This window comes from Microcaecilia unicolor, chromosome 9 (genome assembly GCF_901765095.1).
Source record: "Microcaecilia unicolor chromosome 9, aMicUni1.1, whole genome shotgun sequence".
Classification (NCBI taxonomy): domain Eukaryota; kingdom Metazoa; phylum Chordata; class Amphibia; order Gymnophiona; family Siphonopidae; genus Microcaecilia; species Microcaecilia unicolor.
The window spans coordinates 144,576,571-144,599,742 of NC_044039.1; the positions used below are offsets into that span (position 1 = coordinate 144,576,571).

The 23,172-nt window shown below is 42.9% G+C and overlaps 1 protein-coding gene across 1 annotated transcript in view; it reads right to left on the reverse strand.

Moving 5' to 3' along the window:
• ZNF106 (zinc finger protein 106) overlaps positions 1-23,172 on the reverse strand; it is a 91,830-nt gene that overhangs the window by 17,712 nt on the left and 50,946 nt on the right. Inside the window, exons 12-19 of the mRNA XM_030215243.1 lie at positions 17,350-17,405; positions 16,930-17,075; positions 16,364-16,498; positions 13,243-13,359; positions 6,652-6,843; positions 4,534-4,597; positions 3,347-3,348; positions 1,841-1,960 (exon numbers count right to left, since the gene is read on the reverse strand). Of these exons, the coding sequence (XP_030071103.1) occupies positions 1,841-1,960; positions 3,347-3,348; positions 4,534-4,597; positions 6,652-6,843; positions 13,243-13,359; positions 16,364-16,498; positions 16,930-17,075; positions 17,350-17,405 (832 nt within the window). The remainder of the gene's footprint in view (positions 1-1,840; positions 1,961-3,346; positions 3,349-4,533; positions 4,598-6,651; positions 6,844-13,242; positions 13,360-16,363; positions 16,499-16,929; positions 17,076-17,349; positions 17,406-23,172) is intronic.

Below are 23,172 nucleotides of genomic sequence, written 5' to 3' on the forward strand. Positions count from 1 at the left end.
TTTGACTGCTTATGTGAACCACAGGACCCCCCCCCCCCCCCCCCCCCCCCACACCATATAAACAGTCTGGTCTAAACCAGCGGCGGAGGAGGTGACCTGATAGGAAGTGGTTTAATTCCTTCTCCTGTTGCGTAATCTCTGCGGGGGAGGGAGGAGAGACACGATGCAGACACTGAGCAGAATTCTGCACAATAATTGCAGAATTCTGCGCATTCTGCAGACTGCCCAGAATTCCCCAAGGAGCAATCAGAGTTTTGCTACCTTTTTAGCCCTCACCTTTCTTCCTGTCACATTCTCCCAAACTAAGCTCTACCAGTCCCTCCTTCCAGCCATTTTACTCTCTCAGACCCCAGTCTCTATCATTTCTGCTTCTCTAACCCTTCTAGCACAACCTCCTCCTTCCATGTTTCTGGCTCTGACCCTTAATGTCTTTCTTTTTCTGCCTCCAGTACCACCTCAGCCTGTCCACTCCAATCTTTACAACAGGACACCTCATATCAACGTCTCTGTTTCTGCCCAAACTACAGTCAAGACACGTCTATGTGCAAATTGCACGTAGGTACAACACTTTTCATGCGTAAACGTTATATGCTTATTTATTTCCCACATTATCCCAAACAAGTTTGAGTTCAATGTGGCTTAGAATAAACAGTATAGGATACATAAAGAATAATGCATAAGAAAGTAATTTGTTGTAAGAATCCAATTTTACAATACAGTATCAAACATTCTGGGATAGCTATGGATGTTTAACATTTAGAAAATCTATTATGAATGAAAAATTGTACATGAAGCAAAGAGAAGGTTAATGGTAAACAGAGTAATAACCAAGTCAGGTAATAATTAGTTGATTGAGATATGGTTGTTTTTTTGTGAGGGTTTGTTTGAATAGGAACGATTTGAGCATTTTGCAGAATCTAGTACATGCCTGTATATTTCTTATTTTGGGTGGTACGGAGTTCCACCATTTGGTTCCTAGGTAAGTGAAATCTGCAGAGTGGACTGTTTTGTAGATCACCTTTTTTGCAATTTGGGAGGTGTAGTCAGAGATAATTTCTTGCCTCTTATGTAGCGTTTCTTTGAGGTAAGTTTATTAATGGCACCATATAGTTTCGAGCTGTGCCATTTAGGATTTGAAAGATAAAGGTACATAATTTGAAGGTGATTCTCGCTTTGATGGGAAGCCAGTGTAATTTGATTAATAAAGGGGAGGCACTTTCAAAACAACAGATTTTGTATATGAAACCGGCTGCAGTGTTTTGAGCTGTTTGGAGTTTTTTTCTGAAGTTGCAAAATTTCTAAAGGCCTTTTTGTGCATGTAAAATGGGATTTACATACAGAAGCAGCTTTATAAAACTGTTCCCTAACTCTTTTTGGGCAGGTGAATATGTACTGTACCTGCATGCAACTCACCTTGAGTTCACATTTGGAAAGCGAGTTATCAATCTCAAATCCAATCCAAATCCAGACTAGCACTGTGGCACCATCAGCTGCACTAACACCCCAGCCCTGCCGACATCCTCTCCCACTTGTGGCTCCAGGCAGAGCGGACTTCTTTAATCACGGAGGCTTCAAACTGGCAGCCCTCTGCTAAAGGAACACTCATTTTCCTTTATAAAGCAGAGGATACCAGCAAGGTGGACTGTTGCTTCTTTAATGATGTGATTGATGTTAGCCTAACACTACCTATGAAAAATAAACTGTGGTAAGTTTCTGTAGAAAGATACTGAGAAAAAATGGCTCTTTAATGGTAACTCACACTTCTTTTTCATAACCTCTGTGAATTGTTTAAGAGTCTTGGTTTTGTTTTGGGTTTTTTTTTCTATATCATGCTCCTTACCTGTAATTCGTAGATGCGGACAAACTTATCCAAGCAGGCTGTCACCATGACTTTTCCCAAGATATTAACTACCGTGACAGCATGGCTGTGACCTTTATAGATCCGCACCAGCTCTCCAGTCTGTACCAAGACAAATTGAAACACAGGGAGAGGTTACACAACATACACAAACTCTGAGCATACACCAAAAATAGTCATGCAGACTATACAAAACCAAAGGACTAATGTCAGTTTGTCTAACTCTCAAATATCAGCAGGTCATAATGAAAGCTATTCATTAATTTTATAACTCTTGGGAAAGCCTATTCATTCTTTTATTCTAAATATTTTCTCGTTTTGTGAACTAATGACAAAAAAAAAAAAAATCTTTCAGAACATGCATACTGCCTTGGGTTGTCTTCTCAAAAAGGCAATAGATAATTCATTAAGATACAGCAAAATCCAAGGCACCACATAGAACACAATTAGAGAGAAGGTCTTGAAACAAATATTTTCCACAGCTTTGTAGCAGTCCAAACCCCGAGTGACACATGAGCACCTAATCTTCTGCATATAAGAATAGCCATACTGGGTCAGACCAATGGCCTATCTAGCCCAGTATCCTGCTCAGGGCTGTGCCTAGGGTCTCTGATGCCCCCCTGCAGACATCCCCTCCCCCCCCCCCCCCCCCCCCCCCCCCGTGTGGCACAAGATGCAAAGGAAATAGGAGCTGAAAGATGGAGAGCATCTTTGTTGGATTGCTGACCAAATAGAGAGTTTACAACCACTTAGCTCACCACTTGCCACACTGACAGGAATTGTCAGCAATATTCTTAGAAACAAATTGCTATATATTGCAAAATAAGATAGCAGATGTAAATTCTCAAAGTGGGCATATTCCACACATTAAAATTATTTTTTTCTACCTTTGTTGTCTGGTGACTTTCTTTTTCTGATCATGCTGGCCCAGTATCTGATTTCTGCTGCTATCTGTCCTCTTAACTCCGTTTCCTGGCTTCCTTTCCATTTATTTCTTTACTTTCCTCTTTTCTTCTCATTTCTTGCTCTATATCCATAAGTAAAGCTGGGTCCTCCGTAGACTTGACTGTCCAGTGGATCCAGCTTCTGCCTATTTTCTCCATCCATGTGCAGTTTTCTCCTCTCTTCCTTTTCCCTCATCTCATCTCCTTTCTCTCTCTTCCCTCCCCCTCCATCCATGCCCAGCATTTCTTCTCTCTCCCTTCCCCTCCATCCATGTGCATCTCCTTCCTCTGTCTTCCCTTTCCTCCCCTCCATCCATGCCAACAATTCTCCTCTCTCCCCTCCCCCTCCATTTCCAGCAATTTCTCTCTCTCCTGGGCCCTGCCCTGCCCTCCCATCCATGTCCATCCTTGTCCCTCTCTGTTCTTCCCTCCACCATCCATATCCAGCGATTCTCCTCCCATGTCCATCTGCCCGCCCTCTGAGTCTGGTTTCTTGTATTTAATTTAAATTTACCTCCATCGTGGCAGCAGCTGCGCTGCCGACGTCTCTAGCCTTCCCTTCGCGCTCGTTCGTTCCCTCAGTGTCCCACCCTCGCAAGGAAATGACATCAGAAGAAGGCGGGACACTAAAAAACGAACAAGCACGAAGGGAAGGCTGGAGACGTCGGCAGCGCTTTCACTGACGCTGCGACGTCAGAGGTAAAAGATTTAAAGCCTCCAGGGCAGCGCGGAGCTGAGGTAAGCGGCGAGGGTAACCACCGTGGCAGCGCCCTCCAGAGGTCGGCGCCCTCCTGCGGGTGCTTAACCCACTTACTGTGTTGGCACGGCCCTGATCCTGCTTCCAATAATGGCCAATCCAGATCACAAGTAACTGGCAGAAACCCAAACAGTAGCACATTCTATCTACCAATCCCAGGGTGAGCAATGGCTTCCACCCCCCCCCCCCCCCCCCCCCATGTCTATCTCAATACAGACTATGGACTTTTCCTTCAGAAACTTGTCCAAATCTTTTTTAAACCCAGATACCCTAACTGCTGTTACCACATCCTCTGGCAATGAGTTCCAGAGCTTAACTATCCATTGAGTGCAAAAGCATTTCCTATTTGTTTGAAATGTATTTCCATATAACTTCTTTGAGTGTCCCCTGGTCTTTGTACTTTTTGAAAGAACAAACAATCGATTTACTTTTACCATTCTACACCATTCAGGATTTGTGAACCTGAACCATATCTTCCCCTGAGCTTGATAGAGGTTTTTTTTAGAGCAGGGGTTTGCCCAATATCAGGTAGGGGTGTCACACAAGGGAGCACATGTGGAGACCAGTACTGCAGCAAATAGAGAGATTTTATATTTAAACCCAATTCTTATCATCCAAACAACTACACACCTTATTCTACTTCAAGATAAAATACTGCCCTGACTTAAAACCCCCCCCCCAACTGCAGACAGGCAATCTAATCTCAGACTGTACCATTGTTTAACCAAGAAGGTACCATGGACCCCAGTCTTATTCCCAGAGCTAGCTCCATGCCCTACAGAAGCTGAGACACAGACTTTTCAGTTAAAGCCTTACTGCTCATGTCAATGTGGGTGCCCAGTTAAAACACTGTCCATCACATGGCTCAGCAGAGGCTAAGGGAGGTACTTCAAGGAGCGCTCACACCATCAGAAGGCCCAAAATGCAGATATTTACAAATCTAAATATTTTCTTCAAATGCTCAGAGAACTTACGTTGTATATTGTGAGCATGGACAGATTGATCACTGGATCCACTGAATACCAGATCATTCACAACCTTTAAAACAATAAACCTTGTATTACCAGTTTTATTCAAAAGATACAACTGTAGCAGAAAAGTAGTTAAGAAAGGCTTCCTACATCTTAGAAATAGAAAATCTGACACAGTGTATGCCCTGGATATACAGTGGTGGAAATAAGTATTTGATCCCTTGCTGATTTTGTAAGTTTGCCCACTGACAAAGACATGAGCAGCCCATAATTGAAGGGTAGGTTATTGGTAACAGTGAGAGATAGCACATCACAAATTAAATCCGGAAAATCACATTGTGGAAAGTATATGAATTATTTGCATTCTGCAGAGGGGAAATAAGTATTTAATCCCTCTGGCAAACAAGACCTAATACTTGGTGGCACACCCCTTGTTGGCAAGCACAGCGGTCAGACGTCTTCTGTAGTTGATGATGAGGTTTTGCACACATGTCAGGAGGAATTTTGGTCCACTCCTCTTTGCAGATCATCTCTAAATCATTAAGAGTTCTGGGCTGTCGCTTGGCAACTCGCAGCTTTCAGCTCCCTCCATAAGTTTTCAATGGGATTAAGGTCTGGTGACTGGCTAGGCCACTCCATGACCCTAATGTGCTTCTTCCTGAGCCACTCCTTTGTTGCCTTGGCTGTATGTTTTGGGTCATTGTCGTGCTGGAAGACCCAGCCACGACCCATTTTTAAGGCCCTGGCGGAGGGGAAGGAGGTTGTCACTCAGAATTGTACGGTACATGGCCCCATCCATTCTCCCATGATGCGGTGAAGTAGTCCTGTGCCCTTAGCAGAGAAACACCCCCAAAACATAACATTTCCACCTCCATGCTTGACAGTGGGGACGGTGTTCTTTGGGTCATAGGCAGCATTTCTCTTCCTCCAAACACGGCGAGTTGAGTTCATGCCAAAGAGCTCAATTTTTGTCTCATCTGACCACAGCACCTTCTCCCAATCACTCTCGGCATCATCCAGGTGTTCACTGGCAAACTTCAGACGGGCCGTCACATGTGCCTTCCGGAGCAGGGGGACCTTGCGGGCACTGCAGGATTGCAATCCGTTATGTCGTAATGTGTTACCAATGGTTTTCGTGGTGACAGTGGTCCCAGCTGCCTTGAGATCATTGACAAGTTCCCCCCTTGTAGTTGTAGGCTGATTTCTAACCTTCCTCATGATCAAGGATACCCCACGAGGTGAGATTTTGCGTGGAGCCCCAGATCTTTGTCGATTGACAGTCATTTTGTACTTCTTCCATTTTCTTACTATGGCACCAACAGTTGTCTCCTTCTCGCCCAGCGTCTTACTGATGGTTTTGTAGCCCATTCCAGCCTTGTGCAGGTGTATGATCTTGTCCCTGACATCCTTAGACAGCTCCTTGCTCTTGGCCATTTTGTAGAGGTTAGAGTCTGACTGATTCACTGAGTCTGTGGACAGGTGTCTTTCATACAGGTGACCATTGCCGACAGCTGTCTGTCATGCAGGTAACGAGTTGATTTGGAGCATCTACCTGGTCTGTAGGGGCCAGATCTCTTACTGGTTGGTGGGGGATCAAATACTTATTTCCCTCTGCAGAATGCAAATAATTCATATACTTTCCACAATGTGATTTTCCGGATTTAATTTGTGATGTGCTATCTCTCACTGTTACCAATAACCTACCCTTCAATTATGGGCTGCTCATGTCTTTGTCAGTGGGCAAACTTACAAAATCAGCAAGGATCAATACTTATTTCCACCACTGTAAGGGCCAAGAAGCCCTGAGCTGGTGCAGGTGGCTTGGGAAGTGCCTGCCCAAGCGTTATAGGCTCTACAGTCACAGTTCAATGGATCAGACCCAAGAGATCAGAGCAGCACTTTAGTAGGTACTCATCACTCATTCTTATTCTATATAGGCAGCAAATTAATCTTCTTTCTCAAAAAGGCAAACAGTTTATATTATCAGTCCGAGAAAGTGTGACATATAAACTACACAAAATCTAAGGAAGGCCCAGCCCTGCCAGAAATACAGAGTCAAGCAGCAGCATTCTGAATGAATAAGCCAAAGTCAGTGGCATAATTTATGATGGGAGGACTTGCCTTCATGCACAGGACAGTTTTGCTGTGGCCCTCCAGGGTTCGGAGCAACAGCCCATTTCGAGCATCTCGAACACTGATGGTGCAGTCGTAGGAACCAACCACCAATAACCGGCGGGACCCCTCTTGTGCAGTCGCTAGGCAGCTGATGGCTCGAGGGCCATGGCACTCAAATACATCTAGTTGTTTATTGTTCTGAAAAACAAGCATTTTTACATTTCTAAATAAGTCACTGAATTGGCCTTGAAAGGCCAAAGCACAGGAGAACTTGAGCATCCTTTCTACAACATGACCTCTTCAACAGAGGTTCACCAAGTTTTTGCTACTTCTTTTTGGAGGCCCACAAATAAATGTAAAAATAGACCAAATCATGCAGCAGCACAAATATTCATTGGGAGAAGGCATTGTTGTTACATATAACTCTTTATAAAGGCAACTAACTAGGTCAGAATGTTTCCTACAGGTTTTAAAGCTTTCTAATGGGTGGCATTCGGGTGCTGGGATACTCAGGAAGTGAATGTGGAAAGCTGAGACTTCACCAACAGGTTCAATAGGAGCACGGGTGACCACTAGGGTAATAAGGAGAAATTAGATCTTACGTGATAATTTGATTTCCTTTAGTTTCTTTAGACTGGCCCAGAGAAGACTGATGGGAAGTAACAAAATGGTGATTTCAAGGGAGGTATCCACTGAGCCCCACATTAAGAAAACACTCTCCAAAAACAGCATTCTGATGAGCCAGCTCATCCACTCTGTAGTGCTGCAAAAGGAATGCAAGAAAGACCAGAGCGCCGCTCTACGAATGTCCAGAGGAGGCACTAGGAAGTGTTAAGCACAAGAAGGCACTGACCTCTGGTAGAATGCACCAAGTCCCTCCGAGACAGACCTGCCACTAAGCAGACAGGTGGACCCAATTGTCTCCTTTACCCATTTTGCAACAGTATCCTTAGACGTCACCAGGCCTTTACGGCCACCTCTCAGGAGAGCAAAAAGATGGTCAGAGTGCCAAAACTCGTCCATCCTACAAAGATACTTCTTCAACACTCTCCTGACTCTCGTGTAAGCGGCACTGTTCCTCCGATCCCTTTGAGCAACCTAAGGTAGGCAAAGCCACTGACTGTATCAGATGATAGGACCTCAGCACCCTGGGAAGGAAGGATGGAACTGGATGCAAAATTAACTTTTCCTTGAAAAATTCCAGAAAGGGTTCTCTATAGGACAGGGCATGCAGCTCAGACACACGTCGTGCCAAGGAAATAGTGACCAAGAAAACTGACTTCAGAGTAAGGTCCTTAAAATAGTGACCAAGAAAACTGACTTCAGAGTAAGGTCCTTAAGACAACACAATGACAGCAGTTCAAAAGACAGTTGTACCAAGGCTGAGAGAACCAGATTAAGATCCCAAGAAGGAAAGGGCACACGACTCGGGAGACAAAGAAGGCTAACTCCCTGCAAAAATCGAACGACAGCCGGGTGGGCTGGCTAAAGGCTTGCCTTTAACACAGCCCTTAAAATATGCCAGGGCCGCAACCCCAACTTTAAGAGAAGCTAGGGCCAAACCTTTATCGAAACTGCCCTGAAGGAAATATGAGCTACCGAGGCATGTAAAGCAACAGCTCCATGATCTGCACACCAGCCCTCAAAGATTCTCCATGTCTGTACATAGGTGAGAGAGGTAGATCTAACCCGAGATCAGAATACTGTGGCAATCACCTTAGATAAATACCCTCTCTTCCTCAGCCTAGCCCTCTGAAGAATCACATAAGACAAAGTGAGCTGGATCTGGCATGGCTACCAGACCCAGTGTCAGAAGATCCTATGAAACTGGGAGCCTCAGCAACAGTTCAACCACGAACCACACCAGATCTGTATACCAAGGCCTCCGTGGCCAATCAGGTGCCACCAAGATCACCAGTCCCCTGTGGTTTTCGATTCTCTGAATGATTCAACCTAACAGAGATCAAGGGGGGAAGATGTACAGCAGATCCGTCGACCAGGGCTGAATGAGAGCATCAAGGCCCTCCAATCTCTGATCTTTCCTGTGACTGAAGAATTGAGCGGTTTTAGAATTCTTGTGCATCACTATGAAATCTATCATTGGGACGTCCCCATCCATGAACGATGCTGTTATAGGTGTTGCTGTGCAACTGAGGGACCACGATACTGGTTCCAAGATATGACTGAGAAAATCTGCCTGCACATTCTGCTTTCCTGCAATGTGAGCGGCCAACAGGCCTCAGAGATGATTTTCCACCCATCGCATCAGAAGCACCGCCTCCTCTACCAACAGATGACTCTTCGTTCTATTCTGGCGATTGATGCAAGCCACTGCTGTTGCTTTATCAAACAAAACCCTCATGGACTTGCCCACCAGAAGATCCTGAAAACTGCTGTAGAGCCAACAGATTGCTGGAGCAACATGCCTCCTCTCGGGACCAGGACCTTGAGCCAGATGTCCCAGACCAATGAGCTTCCCAGCCATGGAGATTGGTGCTGTAGTCACCACCATCCACTGCAGTGGGTCTAGCTGAACACCCTTGGACAATTGGGGGAATGAAGCCACCACCTCGGCTCTGTCGTGCCACTTCTTGAAGGGGCAACCTCATCTCCAAGGACTGGGGAAAACCACTGGCGAGAAGAAATCTCTGTAAAGGCCTCATATGAGCTCTGGCCCATGGAACAACCTCCAGCAAGGCTACGTTGATCCCAGGACCTGAAGATAGTCCCTGGCTCTTGGAGACTTGATGCACAGAAGACCCAGGATCTGGTCCTGTAATTTCTGAATCCTTATTGCAGGAAAAGACATCTGGCCCTGGAGAGTGTTGAAACAGATTCTGAAGTATTCTAATGTCTGCATTGGTACCTAGTGATTCTTGAGAGGATTGATTACCCAACCGATGGACTCAAGAAACTGAACCACCCATGCCATCACCTGACTGCTCTCCTGATATGACTTTGCTAGAAATAGCCAATTGTCCAGATATGGATGAACCAGAATCCCTTCCTTGAGCAGGGCTGCCACCACTATCACCTTGACCTTGGAAAACATACGAGGTGCCGTCACCAGGCCGATTATGCTGACCTAAAATTGCAAAGAAAAGGAACCTCTGATGGGAAATTGGTATGTGAGGATATGCTTCCATCAAATCCAAGGCAGTTAGGAACTTCCTTGAATGAACCACCACAATGTCGAACCAAAGAGTTTTCATGCAGAAACTGGGAACCCTGATTGCCCAATTCACTCTCTTGAGATCCAATATAGGCAGGAAGGTACCCTGCTTTTTTGGTACTACAAAATAAATGGAATAATAACTGGTCCCTAATTTGGTTGAAGGGACCGGGCACACAGTGTGCAGCTGAGTAAGCCTTCTGAGGGTATACCTGTCATCGCCTTCACATGGGACTGACAAGGAGACTCTAGAAAAGCATCTGGCAGAGGAGAAGTGAACTCCTAGGTGTAACCATCGCAGATTACCTCGCGAACCCACTGGTATGTGGTGATCTGGGCCCACCTCCAATTGAACTCTCTCAACCAAGCTCCTATACCAGTGGTTCCCAAACCTGCGCATAGAGGTACCCCAGCCAGTCAGGTTTTCAGGATATTCATGAGAGAGATTTGCATGCAATGGAGGCAGTGCATGCAAATCTCGCTCATGAATATTATTGTGTGCATCCTTAAAACTGAATGGCTGGGGTGCCTCCAGGACCAGGTTTGGGAACAACTGTCCTATACCTATCAGAGGATGAGCCTGACACCTTCATTGTGAGCTACAGCCCTGCAACTGAGATCCAGAACCAATGTCCCTGCCTCCACATCTGGCTCCATAAAAGGACAGAGTGCTGAAAAAAATTGATACCTCTGCGAAGCACCTACTCTTCCACTCTGAAAACACTGTAAAGTACACGCACGACCCCTAGCAGCTGAGAAACCGCATCATACAGTCCTAGGACAATCTTCAGGGAGACACGGCACTTTTGATTCAATCAGACTCTTGACCAACTTGTTCAGTTCCTCACCAAACAACAAGGAACCCTTAAAAGGGAAATTTTCTCAACTTGGACTTGGAGACTGCATTCGTAAAGCCAAATATACCTCTTAGCTGCCACTTCTAAAGCCACAGACTTAGCCGAAGCCCTGAGCAAATCATAGAGCGCGTTCGCCAGGAAGGCTGAGCCCACCTCAATCATAGTGACCTCCCAGTCCACTAGAGAAAAATCACCAGCTGATCTATCCAAGACCTTTTCAGCCCACCTGAAACATGCCCTGGTCACCAAGGCGCCACAGATGGTAGACTGCACTGCCAGAGCAGAGACATCAAAACTACTTCAGAAGGGTTTCAATCTAATCTTGCTGTAAGTGCTTTTTAGCAATATGTAAGCCACATTGAACCTACTATTTGGTGGACAAATGTGGGATACACATGTAATAAATAAATAAATCATGCGGTTCTGAGGATCTTTCAGAACCATACCCCCATCTACTGGTAGCGTGGTCTTTTTGTAAACTATAGAAACCACCGCTTCCACCACAGGAGGCTTTAACAGTTCCCTATCCTGGTCAGGAACAACAGGGTAAAGCCTAATCATGGATCTAGCCAGCCAAAACGGAGCATCAGGGACATCCCACTGAGCTTGAACTATGTCTCTAATGTTCTGATGCATGGGAAATGACCTAGTGATCTTCCTAATCCCTTTCACCAGAGGGTCCACCTTTCTCACCTCCTAAAACAGACTCCTCATCAAAGTTCAGTGTAGAAAAAAACTAAGGAAATAAGTTCTTGCAGATTCTCTTTATGAAACACTGACTATAGAGGGATCCTTCCCCACAAGCAATTCTTCTCAAGAAGGGAAGCCCTCTCCGGGAACCTCACACTCCCTGTCTTCCAAAGGAACATCTAAGTCCCCTTCCTCCAAAAGGACCCAGAGCAAAACTCCAAGCGAGTTTTCATCCTCCTCCTCATCCCAGGCCACCCTTGGACATTAGAAGAGATTCCCTGAGAAGGAACCAGCTTCATATCAGTCTGGGGCTTGGTCTGCTTTAACGAAATGACCTTGTACATTGCAAGGACAAACTCTAGAGAAAATTCTCCCCTCCCCCCCCCCCCCCCCCCCCCCGCCAGAGAATCCACCCTGCACTTCCCTAGCACCTGAGGAAACCACCAAAGTCTATGGGGTGAGCCGTGGAGGTTGCTCCAAATGCAGGACCTGAGAGTCCAAGATGGTGGCATTTCCCACCAAAACGGGAACAGTCAACCTCTGAGCCATCACCTCCACAGCCGTATTAACCAACGAGCTCTCTCCCGAAATCCTTGAGAGCTCGGTTTCCCCCGATGTTGAGGCCCACCACTCTGAGTCGCACAATACTTGTAGACTCCAGCAGCAGTAAGGCCCCAACGCTGACAAGCAGCAAATTTGTGAAGCTTGTCAGAGCTCATGGTGCAAAGACCATCAAACGCAACAGCGAGCCCACATGCAAAACTCCCCCAACCTCCACAGGAAGAAAGCCCAGAAGCATGACACAGAAGACCAAGTGTCAGCGCCAAAGAGGGAAGCACACTTCAATTAAAATTGCTTCCTTCCAATCCCCCCCTTTTTTTAGTACTATGTGGCTGTCCTCTGCAGCATCAGAGCTCCTTTCCCACGAAGGGGGCTGAGGCACATTAATAAATCTAAGGCCTACAAGGCCCTGCTGGTAGATTTGTGGGAAGGGGGGGGGACTTTGCCACCCGAGTATAGCACTCCTGGGGCAAAAGAGAACTCCCATGGGCCTCAGCCCCTACCAGTAAGAAAGAAGAACTGATGGAGCACAGATGCAGAAGAGATAAGATAAAAGAATAAAAAAACCTGTTAAAAAACTTATATATATATATATTTTTTTTTTAAACAGAGGGGAAACAAAGAAGAACTAAAAGAATCCTGACTGAGACTGAAAGGCTCACCACATCCACCACCTGCTGGAGACTGAGTATACTGATTCTAGGAGAGGTTGTGCAGGGTCCGTATTGGTTCACTTAACAATCAGAGTTCTCAGTCTCCACCTACTTGCAGTCGTGGACAACCCATCAGTCTTCTCTGGGCCGCTAAGGAACATATATTTGAAGGATTTTCACTAAAAACAAATTCCCTGCTATCCCAGCTAGAGAAATGCCTCTACAGCAAAAGTCTTTGGTAGCCCTATTCATAATAAAATATTTGTGAACCTGGAATCCCTCCATTAGTATCACAGATGTTCAATACTTGGGATTTCTTGAAACTGTGGGACCAGACCTTATTTGCTGCATTAACACAGCCCTACCACTGGGTTATCAGGCTACACCCAGGCTTTCATTCTCTGGCTCCCCAATGGTGGGACTCTGATGTGATACTGCAGCATCTTGGTCACTTATTTTAGATCATGTTCTCTTTCTAGTGCTGAAACTGCTTCCAGTGAATTTTCAACATATATCTTATTGCTAGTGCCTTGAAAATTCAGCTGCCTACCTGTGGCATGGCATAAGGGGGATAGAGGAGTAGATACAGGCTTGCACTAACCCCTTGATTTACTGTGAGTAGTAACTAGGAGGAGGGATTAGTAAATAACTGTGGCACACTGACCTTAATACTGAATGTGACCACGCTGCCATTGCCGAGCCCAGCGTAGAGGATTCGCCATCGACTATGCAAGCACAACACCCTGTCTGCGAGTTTAAGCTGCTCCATACACTCTCGGGTCTGGTGAAAGAAGGACAAGAGCATGAACCATGCCAGGCATATAAAAGGGAAGACACCAATAGCTAATCACCAGGACACTGGTTTAAAAGCTGCCAAAAAAAGTGTACAAGAAACAAAAATCAACCCAATCTGTTCCTAGCAGAAGTTCTACATAGTAAATAATTTCCCATGCTGTATCTTATTCCGTACTGACAAAATGCTGAAACAGATTTAATAGCTGATGGTAGCAATTCCTACAGCTGCAGCTTTTGGCATGAATTTATGTAGGAGAGATCCAGGAGATGTATTAAGACCCTTCAAGAACCAGACAATGTCTATGAGCTGCTGAGACTGCATAGTTCTCTTCAAAGGAGTTTATGCGGTTTCAAAAGCTTATACACATCTTCATTTTCAGACTTTTCATAACATGAGCCAAAGGAACCACAACCTGCAAAGACAGCAGATATTTACTGTTGTCATATGTTGTAATAGACTAATCCCTGTCAACCAGTGGTGCAAGAGGGTTGTCACTGTTTAAAGTTGATGATGAAGTTGGCTTGGCGGTTTTTTTTTTGTTTGTTTGTTTTTTTTTTTTACTGGCTTTACCTCAAGTCATTGTTCTAACCAACAACCTTGGCATGGATAAAATAATAGCCATTGCACAAACAGTGTTCAAAGGAGTCCACAGTGAGTAAAATTGTTAAATGTCAGGAAAATGGAAGGCAGATATCCAAAATACAGATGATTTTGTCAAGCAGTCTGTGTTCACAGCGAATTGTGAAAGGCTTTGGTTTATTTTTTTCTCAAAAGCAAAAAAATGTGTGAATCTAAAAACTTGTAATATCAAAGAAAAATATCTGCTCTGCTTTAACAGCTAGAGATGTAACATCAGTTTCATATTCTACTGATTGTCTCATGACATTTTCTACTTAGCACAGGCATTATAATTTCCAACATTTTAAATCACTTGTTCTGTGACAACCTTCTACCAGAATGGTTGCAACTTGGTCCTTGGGGCACATCCAGTCAGTCTGGATTTCAGGATATCCACAATGAACAGGCATGACCTAGATTTGCATACAAATGGTATCTTTTCCTATATGTATGCTGATGACATCTTACTAGTTTATTGTACAGATCCTAATAGTGATCTTCGGCCTTTACAGTGCTATTTAGACAAAGTTGCTATCTGGTTAAAGGACAATCATTAGTTGTCTTCTAAGTGACTGATCATAGTTCTCTGCCAATTTTGAATCCTACGCTTTTTGGCAAACAACTTACTCCAGTTACCTCTTTCCATTATTTAGAAATAATTCTTGATTCTCATCTTACTTTTTCACAATATATTTACTTTTATTTTTATCCTGCAACAATTATTTTCTGTAAGTAATTTTGTGGATTAAGAGGTGTTACACAAACTTTATCATGCACATCTTACATTTTGAATAGATTAATGTGGTCTAAGCAGAGATTTTGAAGAGTGATCTTAAGCGTCTACAATCCTTGCAGAATACAGCAGTGCGCTTTTTATACAAAGAAAAACAGAGGGATCATGTTACCCTTCTGTTTTTGAAATTACATTGGCAACCAATAAAGTCTTAGAATCATTTTAAAATTCTTAGTTTGACTTTTAAGGCTGTACAAGATGTTACTCCAGATTATCTTTCTGCTTTAACAGTGCCTTATGCACCTCCATGTCTCTTACAATCTCTTAATAACAAGTTCTAACTGGCCCATTACGGGCACGGTGGGAATCCACGTCTGTGCTTTTTTCTGGCTCCTAGTTTATGGAAAAAATTACCTTTCTGAAATTAGACAAAGAATTATCTTACTCGCAATTTAAGTCTAAATTGAAGACCTAAAATACAAACTAATGCACGCGTCAAATTTTTCCTACCTGAGTACACAGTTATGGAATGCACTACCACACAACTTAAAAACTATCTATGAATTAACTAACTTTCGTAAATCTCTAAAGACCCACCTCTTCAATAAGGCATACGACAAGGATCAACAAGCGTAAATGTAACGCATCTCCACCCTACCTACAATCAGAACTGCCTTGTCATATATCTGCTCGCTTAATTTTCTATTATGTTACTCACGGTCTCTATGTAACACTAACTGTCTAATTCCTAATCTATTAACCACCGTTACATTGTAAGCCACATTGAGCCTGCAAAAAGGTAGGAAAATGTGGGATACAAATGCAATAAATAAATAAATAAATAAATAAATTTACATTGAGAAGCTTTTGAGGGTTATGGTGACACTGGATGGCAGGAGATAATCAGTATTAACATACATTTGTACACTGTTACTGACAAAGTTGGATGAATGATCTTTGGAATGAATGTTCTTTCTTGTAAATAACTGGAGTTTCTTTCTATTTTTCATACTCTTGTTTTAATTGGAAATCATCTAGATTTGGTTGTGGTCTAGAATGGCGATCCAGTAAATTTTAAAATAAATATAAACAAACAACTGAGGCAACAAATGGGAAAGGGAAAGAAAATAGGATTTGATATACTGCCTTTCTGTGGTAACAATCAAAGCGGCTTACTTTTAATATACAGGTACTTATTTTGCACCTGGGACAGTGGAGGGTTAAGTTATTTGTCCAGAGTCACAAGGAGCTGCAATAGGAATTGAACTCAGTTCCCCAGGTCACTGCACTAATCATTGGGCTACTCCTCCGCTCCACTAGATTGCTCTTATGTCTGCTCATTATGTACTACTGTTCCAGTTCTGGAGGCCCTTTTGTTTTGCTATTATATTGTGCGTACTTTTGAACCCTCTCTTTCTGCTGTCTGTTCATTATGGGGCTCATTTTCAAAGCACTTACAAAGTCCCAAAGATTACTATGTAACTTTGTAAGTCGAAGTGCTCTGAAAATACGCCTCAATAGATATTCTGACCACTCAGCCGGCTGGTGTGTTCTGAGGACTGAGTTAAGGTCTACCATTCTAGCATACGTGGCAGCTAAGTAACTGTTGGTCTTTGTGCTCAGTCTACAGTACAGTACCTCGATGTTGTAGCAGCCAATGGTGTGGTCACTAGAACCAGTGTAAAGCACGACATTCTTCCCATGATTCTGAGTCACCAGTAGGCAGTTCACTTTTGATGTGTGTCCTTCGAAGGTGCCCACACATTTTCTGTTCTAAAACAGAGTATAAGGCTGTATAAGCAAACATGCGCAGTTTTTCTTGCATCAGCTCCTACAGTTTTCAATGGCACTGGCTGCAGCCCACAGCTGTAAACATATAGTGCTGTATTTCTAAAACCATCTTCTGCATCTGCTCCTAAATATGTCTCTCTCACTTTAAGAAATATCTTCAATAGCAACTTGTTGTGACGTACCACACAATAAATTTGTGAACCAGAAGCCAGGTCTGGTCACTCCCTGTCTTATGCTGTAAACTGATGAAAATCCTTATGTATTACATAAAGCTCTATTTCAGATTCTTGCTGCATCTCATCCTTAACTATGCTGAAAAGCTCAATCTATAACAGTTTACTTAGCATTTACTGACTTAAGTTCACTACTCCCAGAGTGAAGATGTTTCAACAGAAGTCAGATAATTTACTTACTACCAAATTGTAGACACGGACAGTTTTGTCTGCTGAGCAGGTATAAAGCAGACTCCCAAATATCTGAATGGCATTTACTGCAGCTTGGTGACCCTCAAAGTCCCCCTCTGTAGGATCCTCATCATCTCCTGGCTCTGAAGACATTTCTGAGGGGAGGGGGAAGTAAACATTAACTAAAAAGGATTCTTCTTCTTCCTTAATGCACAAGGATAATTGTAAACTGTATGCCATTTGTTCTGCCTGTACACAATAGCCAAACTGTTTTCTAAAAATTCTCATACACTATAAAGATTAGCCCTGACATTTCAAGAGAGAATTGATGACTGGACAACTTATCCAATTTTCTACAATTTTTTGCAAAGGCATCACTCTGTGTGCCTGCAATTCACTCATGTTAGCTACTTCACTTTGGATACAGACCTGAATAGGTTTTTGTTCCTCTGATAGAAGATAAAGGTGTCTGGGTTCCAGCCACACTGTAACAAACAAAAAAAAAATACTTCATCATAAGAACACATTACAAAAAAAGGTATGTGCACACACAACGCTTTCAAAATAAAAACCTTTGCAATGCAACCTAGGAATTCATTGCTATGAAAAAGGAAGGACCCTATTGATAAAATGGTTATTAAGCAACATTCATTTTCAACCTAACTTTCTAGTTCTGCATTTCCCTAAAACAATGATCCCAAACGCGGGTTGGGACCAAGGAGGTTTGAATGAGAACAGGAGACAGCATGACGTTAAAAAGTTGAAGCCACACAGGTTAGTCTGTTTCCCCTTCCTCATATAGCCGTCATTCTGCGTACACTCAAAACAAAGCAAACAAACCTACGAGTTGCTGCATCCACATTGTCATTCTTTATTGTTGGTAGCATTTTTATTTAATCTCACTTATATTTTAAAACATGCCAGCTTGTGCAGCAAATGAATGTACACAGAGGAAGTATAATAATGGAGTAACTTTTCATAGGTACAGTAGTAATTTGTTATAAATCTGTGTCATTTGGAGGAGACACCTTAGTGTGTGTTATATTCGTGCAGAGATTTTTTTCTTCTTGTCACTAAAACAGACATCATGTTATGAGAATCAGATGCTCAACATTCAGATTTTCTATTATTCATTTACTTATTTATGGCAGTTACATCCCATATTACATATAAATTAGGTTGAAACTTTTTTTTCCCTGTGCCTAGATCAAATGAGAAAGATGGTTTGTGGGAACTTGCTCCTTTCGTTTTGTGGAATGCAGTGGTATATTGTAAAGTTGAACTTAATATTGTTTATTACTACTATTCAAAAGAAAATATTAAATAATGAGGGCAGAGCTACCTTCAAGTAGAAGTCCAGAGTCAGTCTAAATGTGCCAATATTTTCCAGTATTGTGATATATATTTATTTCTATTTCAAGTCAGTTTTCAACAGCATTTTCTCAGTTATTACCCAAATGCAAACACAATTATAATGTTAATTAATATATTTTGGATGTTGCTGAATTCTATTATTGTGTCTCACTGTATTTCCAGTTTGGGAACAGTATAAGTCATCACAAGCACAAAATATAAGAAAACCGATGGACCGCATTAGGGGTTTATAGCCCATTCAGTTAAACAAATGAGACATCTGCATGAAAGAAAATATTTATTTCTATTGTGACTTATGAAACCACTCGTACCTGAAACATGCTCAAAACAGAATAATCGATTTGTACAAAAGAGATGATTTGCAGATGTGATTCTACATGTCCCAATGAAAGGAGTGTTTAATTTTTACTTCCAATCTTTATAACACTAGGCTTCCTAAGGCAAATTACAACAGTTAAGATGAACCCCTCAGTAAACAGGATATCCTCACTGAAATTTGGCCATGTATTACTGTATTCTATAGAACAGTGTAGAAAAATGAGCACAAAATGCAGCCTTTATTAGCAATGTTTCCACCAGCTACAATAATTTTTGAAGCTGTTTTAGTGATATTCACTTGATTTTTATATCTACGTATGGGAAGCTTTAAAATAAATTAAAAAGCTGTCAAATAAGTAAAAATAAATATTTTGTTCTCTACCTTTTAAGGCACTGCCTATCCAACTGAAACCGCTTTTGACTTTTTACAGATGGCCCAATCATAGGCAGTCCATGACTTCTAATAATCTTTTACTATTGCTTTCAATAGCATTTGCTATTGTTTTGGGTGTACTTATGAATCTGCCTACTGCCAACAAGCTACGCCTACTGGCTTCAACCCATATAATGGGCTAGATAGCCTCTCACTGTCTTCTGTTTTCAATCTAACCTCCTTGGTTGGGACCTCAAATGGAGTTACATCATCAGTACATGTGGATCACAAAAAAAGGGCTGTTCCACTGCTGGGCACAGGTCACAATGGAAGTCCAGAGGGAGGAGGAAGTTAGCCTGGGACCTGTGATTCAGTGAGCATTCGCAGGCCCTACTCCCTCCTCCAGTGTGAGCTTCCTGTTAGTCTGGAAACCCATGTAGAATACTGGGATCTCTGAGTGCACAAATACAGGACCCCGTGCTAACTGCTGCTGCTGCCTTTAAGCTTTGGATAAGTGGCAGGATGGATGAGACAAGAGAGGGTGGACATCTGCTATTTAATTTTCATAATCATCACCCAGGATCATACAAATTTTTAAGTGCTAAAATGAGGTCACATTAGATAAAAGTTTGGGAGACATTGATTTTAAACTAAAAATTTAGGGCTGCTCACTAGTAATGAAAGGCATGATGAGGATGTGGATTTCACTCCTGAGTCATGTTTACCAATTCCTACACTGGTTGGGGTTTGGGATGTTGTGGAGGTAGTGCTCAAAGCCTCTGAGGGCTGTGCAAAGGAAATACTATTCATTATGCCATGGCACAACCTACTATAGTAGCTGGATTTAGGGACTATAAATGTGGAAGAAGTCTTGGTGCCTGGCCCCAGCTGAGGACTGCAGTTATCATGGTCAGATTAAGTAATTTGGAGGGGATATATAATAGCTAATGCAGCGTGGCTGGAGTGAAAAAAGTAACCTAATACAAAAGTGGCAAAGATTCCAGCCAATATTTATATATTGGTGCAATATTTGATGGGTAAAAAGGAGAAAAAAGTATTCAAAAAAATTACGGATAGGAATACTTTCTTGCATAATTCCAGCTGTCACCCTCCACACCTTAAGAACAGTCTCCCTTTCTCACAGATGTTAAGGCTGAGACGCATATGCTCAGATTTAGCCACCTTTAAAGAACAAGCTAAAGACTTGATGACAAACCTTCTAGATAGAGGCTATTCAAAGTCCGTTCTAAAAAATGCATATCGGAGAGCAAAATACAATGACAGACAGCTACTGTTGTCTAAGCCTATGAAACACAAAACTGAAGATAATACACTCACTATGGTTATGCAATACAACGAGCATGGCCCCTTTCTTGCTAACATGATCCGCAATAGGTGGGACATTATGAAGTCCACGCAAACATTTAAAAACACCTACCTTCGTATAGCATTTGCTAGGTCTAACAATATCAAAGAAACGATCAGCCCAGCTGATATTCAATTACATACCAACAAAGTAAAAACAACAGGTCATTTTAAATGCGGTCATTGTCAAATCTGCAACATTACAAAACAGGTCAAACAATTTGTCAACCCGCATACTAAAGAAATACACAAGCTGACACATTTTTCAAATTGCTCTTCTGACCATGTGGTATACTCATTATGCTGTCCCTGTAATAAAACATACATTGGTATGACCACGAGATCTTTGAAAGTCAGGATTTTGGAACACAGATCAAACATCCGCAGGTCCGCAATAAAAGAACCCATTGTGGAACATTGTATTATTCAGAAACACAAATTTGAGGATCTACAATGCTCTGTTATTGATTGGATTGCGCCACTCAAAAGGGGCGGCGATCGGAAACTCATACTAGCTAGGAGGGAGGCAAAATGGATATTTGAATTGGACACGCTAGCACCTAATGGGCTTAATAGCTCCATTGATTGGTTTAACTTTTTTTGATGCTTTTCACGTCACCCTTACGCAAGTATATTCAACAGCTGATCTGACGTGAACGCTGAGGCGCCATTTTAACATTTACGTCTCCAGCATAAGTATGCCTGTCCATGGAATGACCTTTTTAAAGGTGTTTTCACTAAAGTTTTTCCGCACATTGGAAGGCATTTAAAAGATATTCTGTCTGTTTTAGATTTGCGATTCAACACTGCCAAAAGCACTTTGTTCCTGATGAAGCCATGTTTTCCGGGTGAAACGGTGGTCCCCGTCGAACAGTTATAGAAGGAGTGCTGACTTAAACCACAAGCTAAGTGCATTTTCATTTCGAGTGTTGTTTAGCGCACAGCGCACAAAAAAGACTGCTTTAAAGTTGCTTACATTGTGTGTTAAGACCCTTAGACTCGTACAACGGTCTGGGAAGAACATTGTTTTGAGATTTAAGTAAAGGTCTGGGAATTGGAGTTTTTTGCCCTATGATAGAACTGTTGCGTGAGTTAAATCTTGTATAACCTCGCACTAAACCGCTGGTATTTCACCAAAGGTTTCTGAGGGCTTTTTCTCCTTTTTACCCATCAAATATTGCACCAATATATAAATATTGGCTGGAATCTTTGCCACTTTTATATATAATAGCTACCCAAGATGTTCTGCTGTGAAAGACAGCTTATAATACTATAGCTGCAAGGAAACTGGATCTAATTTGGAAGCCCAAAGAAGCAAGAATTAGTCCCCACCACCACATACATTAAAAAAAATGTATTTACCTGATAATAGACATTTCTATTAACTTTTTTTTTTTTTTGCTAAATGGCAGTTGGCAGCGCATATTTCTAACTAAACAAAGAAGGGAGGGCTATCCTTATGGCTCTAAGGGGCAAGGGATCTATATTTGTAACCTTCACCATCAATCAGAGTCAGTCAGACTTAAATGTCTTGTGGAAGGGGTACTCCGAGCCAGAAGGGCAGAAAGATATGCAGGTGCTGCCTCTGCTGGCCAAAAAGCAGTGCTGAAGATGAGCCCTTCAGTCCCTTGAGAGCTAGTCAGGGTTCATGGAGTCACGGGTATCTCTGAGGAAGAATGATCAAAGATGAAGGATGAAATAAAGGGAAAAGGATGTTAGTTACTAAGGAACTAAGGGGTCCTTTTACCAAGGTGCACCGAAAAATGGCCTGCGCTAGTGTAGTCATGTGTATTGGATGCACACAGGTCCATTTTTCAGCGCACCTGCAAAAAAAGGCCTTTTTTGCCCCCCCCAAAAATGGACGTACCGCAAAATAAAAATCAGTGCGTGTTCATTTTGAGCTTCAGACCTTACCGCCACCCACTGACTCAGCGGTAAGGTCTCACGCGTTAACCGGGCGGATAATCGTCTCTGCGCATACACTGCTGATTACCATGCAGTTAGCGCCATGCAGTAGAAATTTTTAAAAATATATTTTCTGCCGCACATAAAAAATGGTAGTTCCAAACTGACATATGTTGGACGCACATAGACGCCTACGCGCCTTAGTAAAAGGGCCCCTAAAGGCTCAAATTCACCCCAGGTGGGCGTCTAAATGGCAGATGACGTTTAATGTGAGCAAGTGCAAAATGATGCATGTGGGAAAGAGGAACCCGAATTATAGCTACGTCATGCAAGGTTCCATGTTAGGAGTCACGGACCAAGAAAAGGATCTAGGTGTCATCGTTGATGATACGTTGAAACTTTCTACTTAGTGTGCTGCTGCTGCGGCTAAGAAAGCAAATAGAATGTTAGGTATTATTAGAAAAGAAATGGAAAACAAAAATGAAGATGTTATAATGCCTTTGTATCGTTCTATGGTGCGACCGCACCTCAAATCTCGTGTTCAATTCTGGTCGCCGCATCTCAAAAAAGATATAGTGGAATTAGAAAAGATGCAGACATTGGCGTTCCTAGGGGGGGCGGTGGGTGCGGTCCGCCCTGGGTGCACGCCGCTGGAGGGATGCCGCGTGCGCCTGTCCTTCGTTCGTTCCATGCTCCCTCTGCCCCGGAACAGGTTACTTCCTGTTCCGGGGCAGAGGGAGCATAGAACGAAGGACAGGCGTGCGCGCGTGGCACCCCGGGGGGGAGGGTCGCATCGGCGATCCACCCTGGGTGTCAGCCCCCCTAGGAACGCCACTGGGTGCAGAGAAAGGTGACGAAAATGATAAAGGGGATGGGACGACTTCCCTATGAGGAAAGGCTAAAGCGACTAGGGCTCT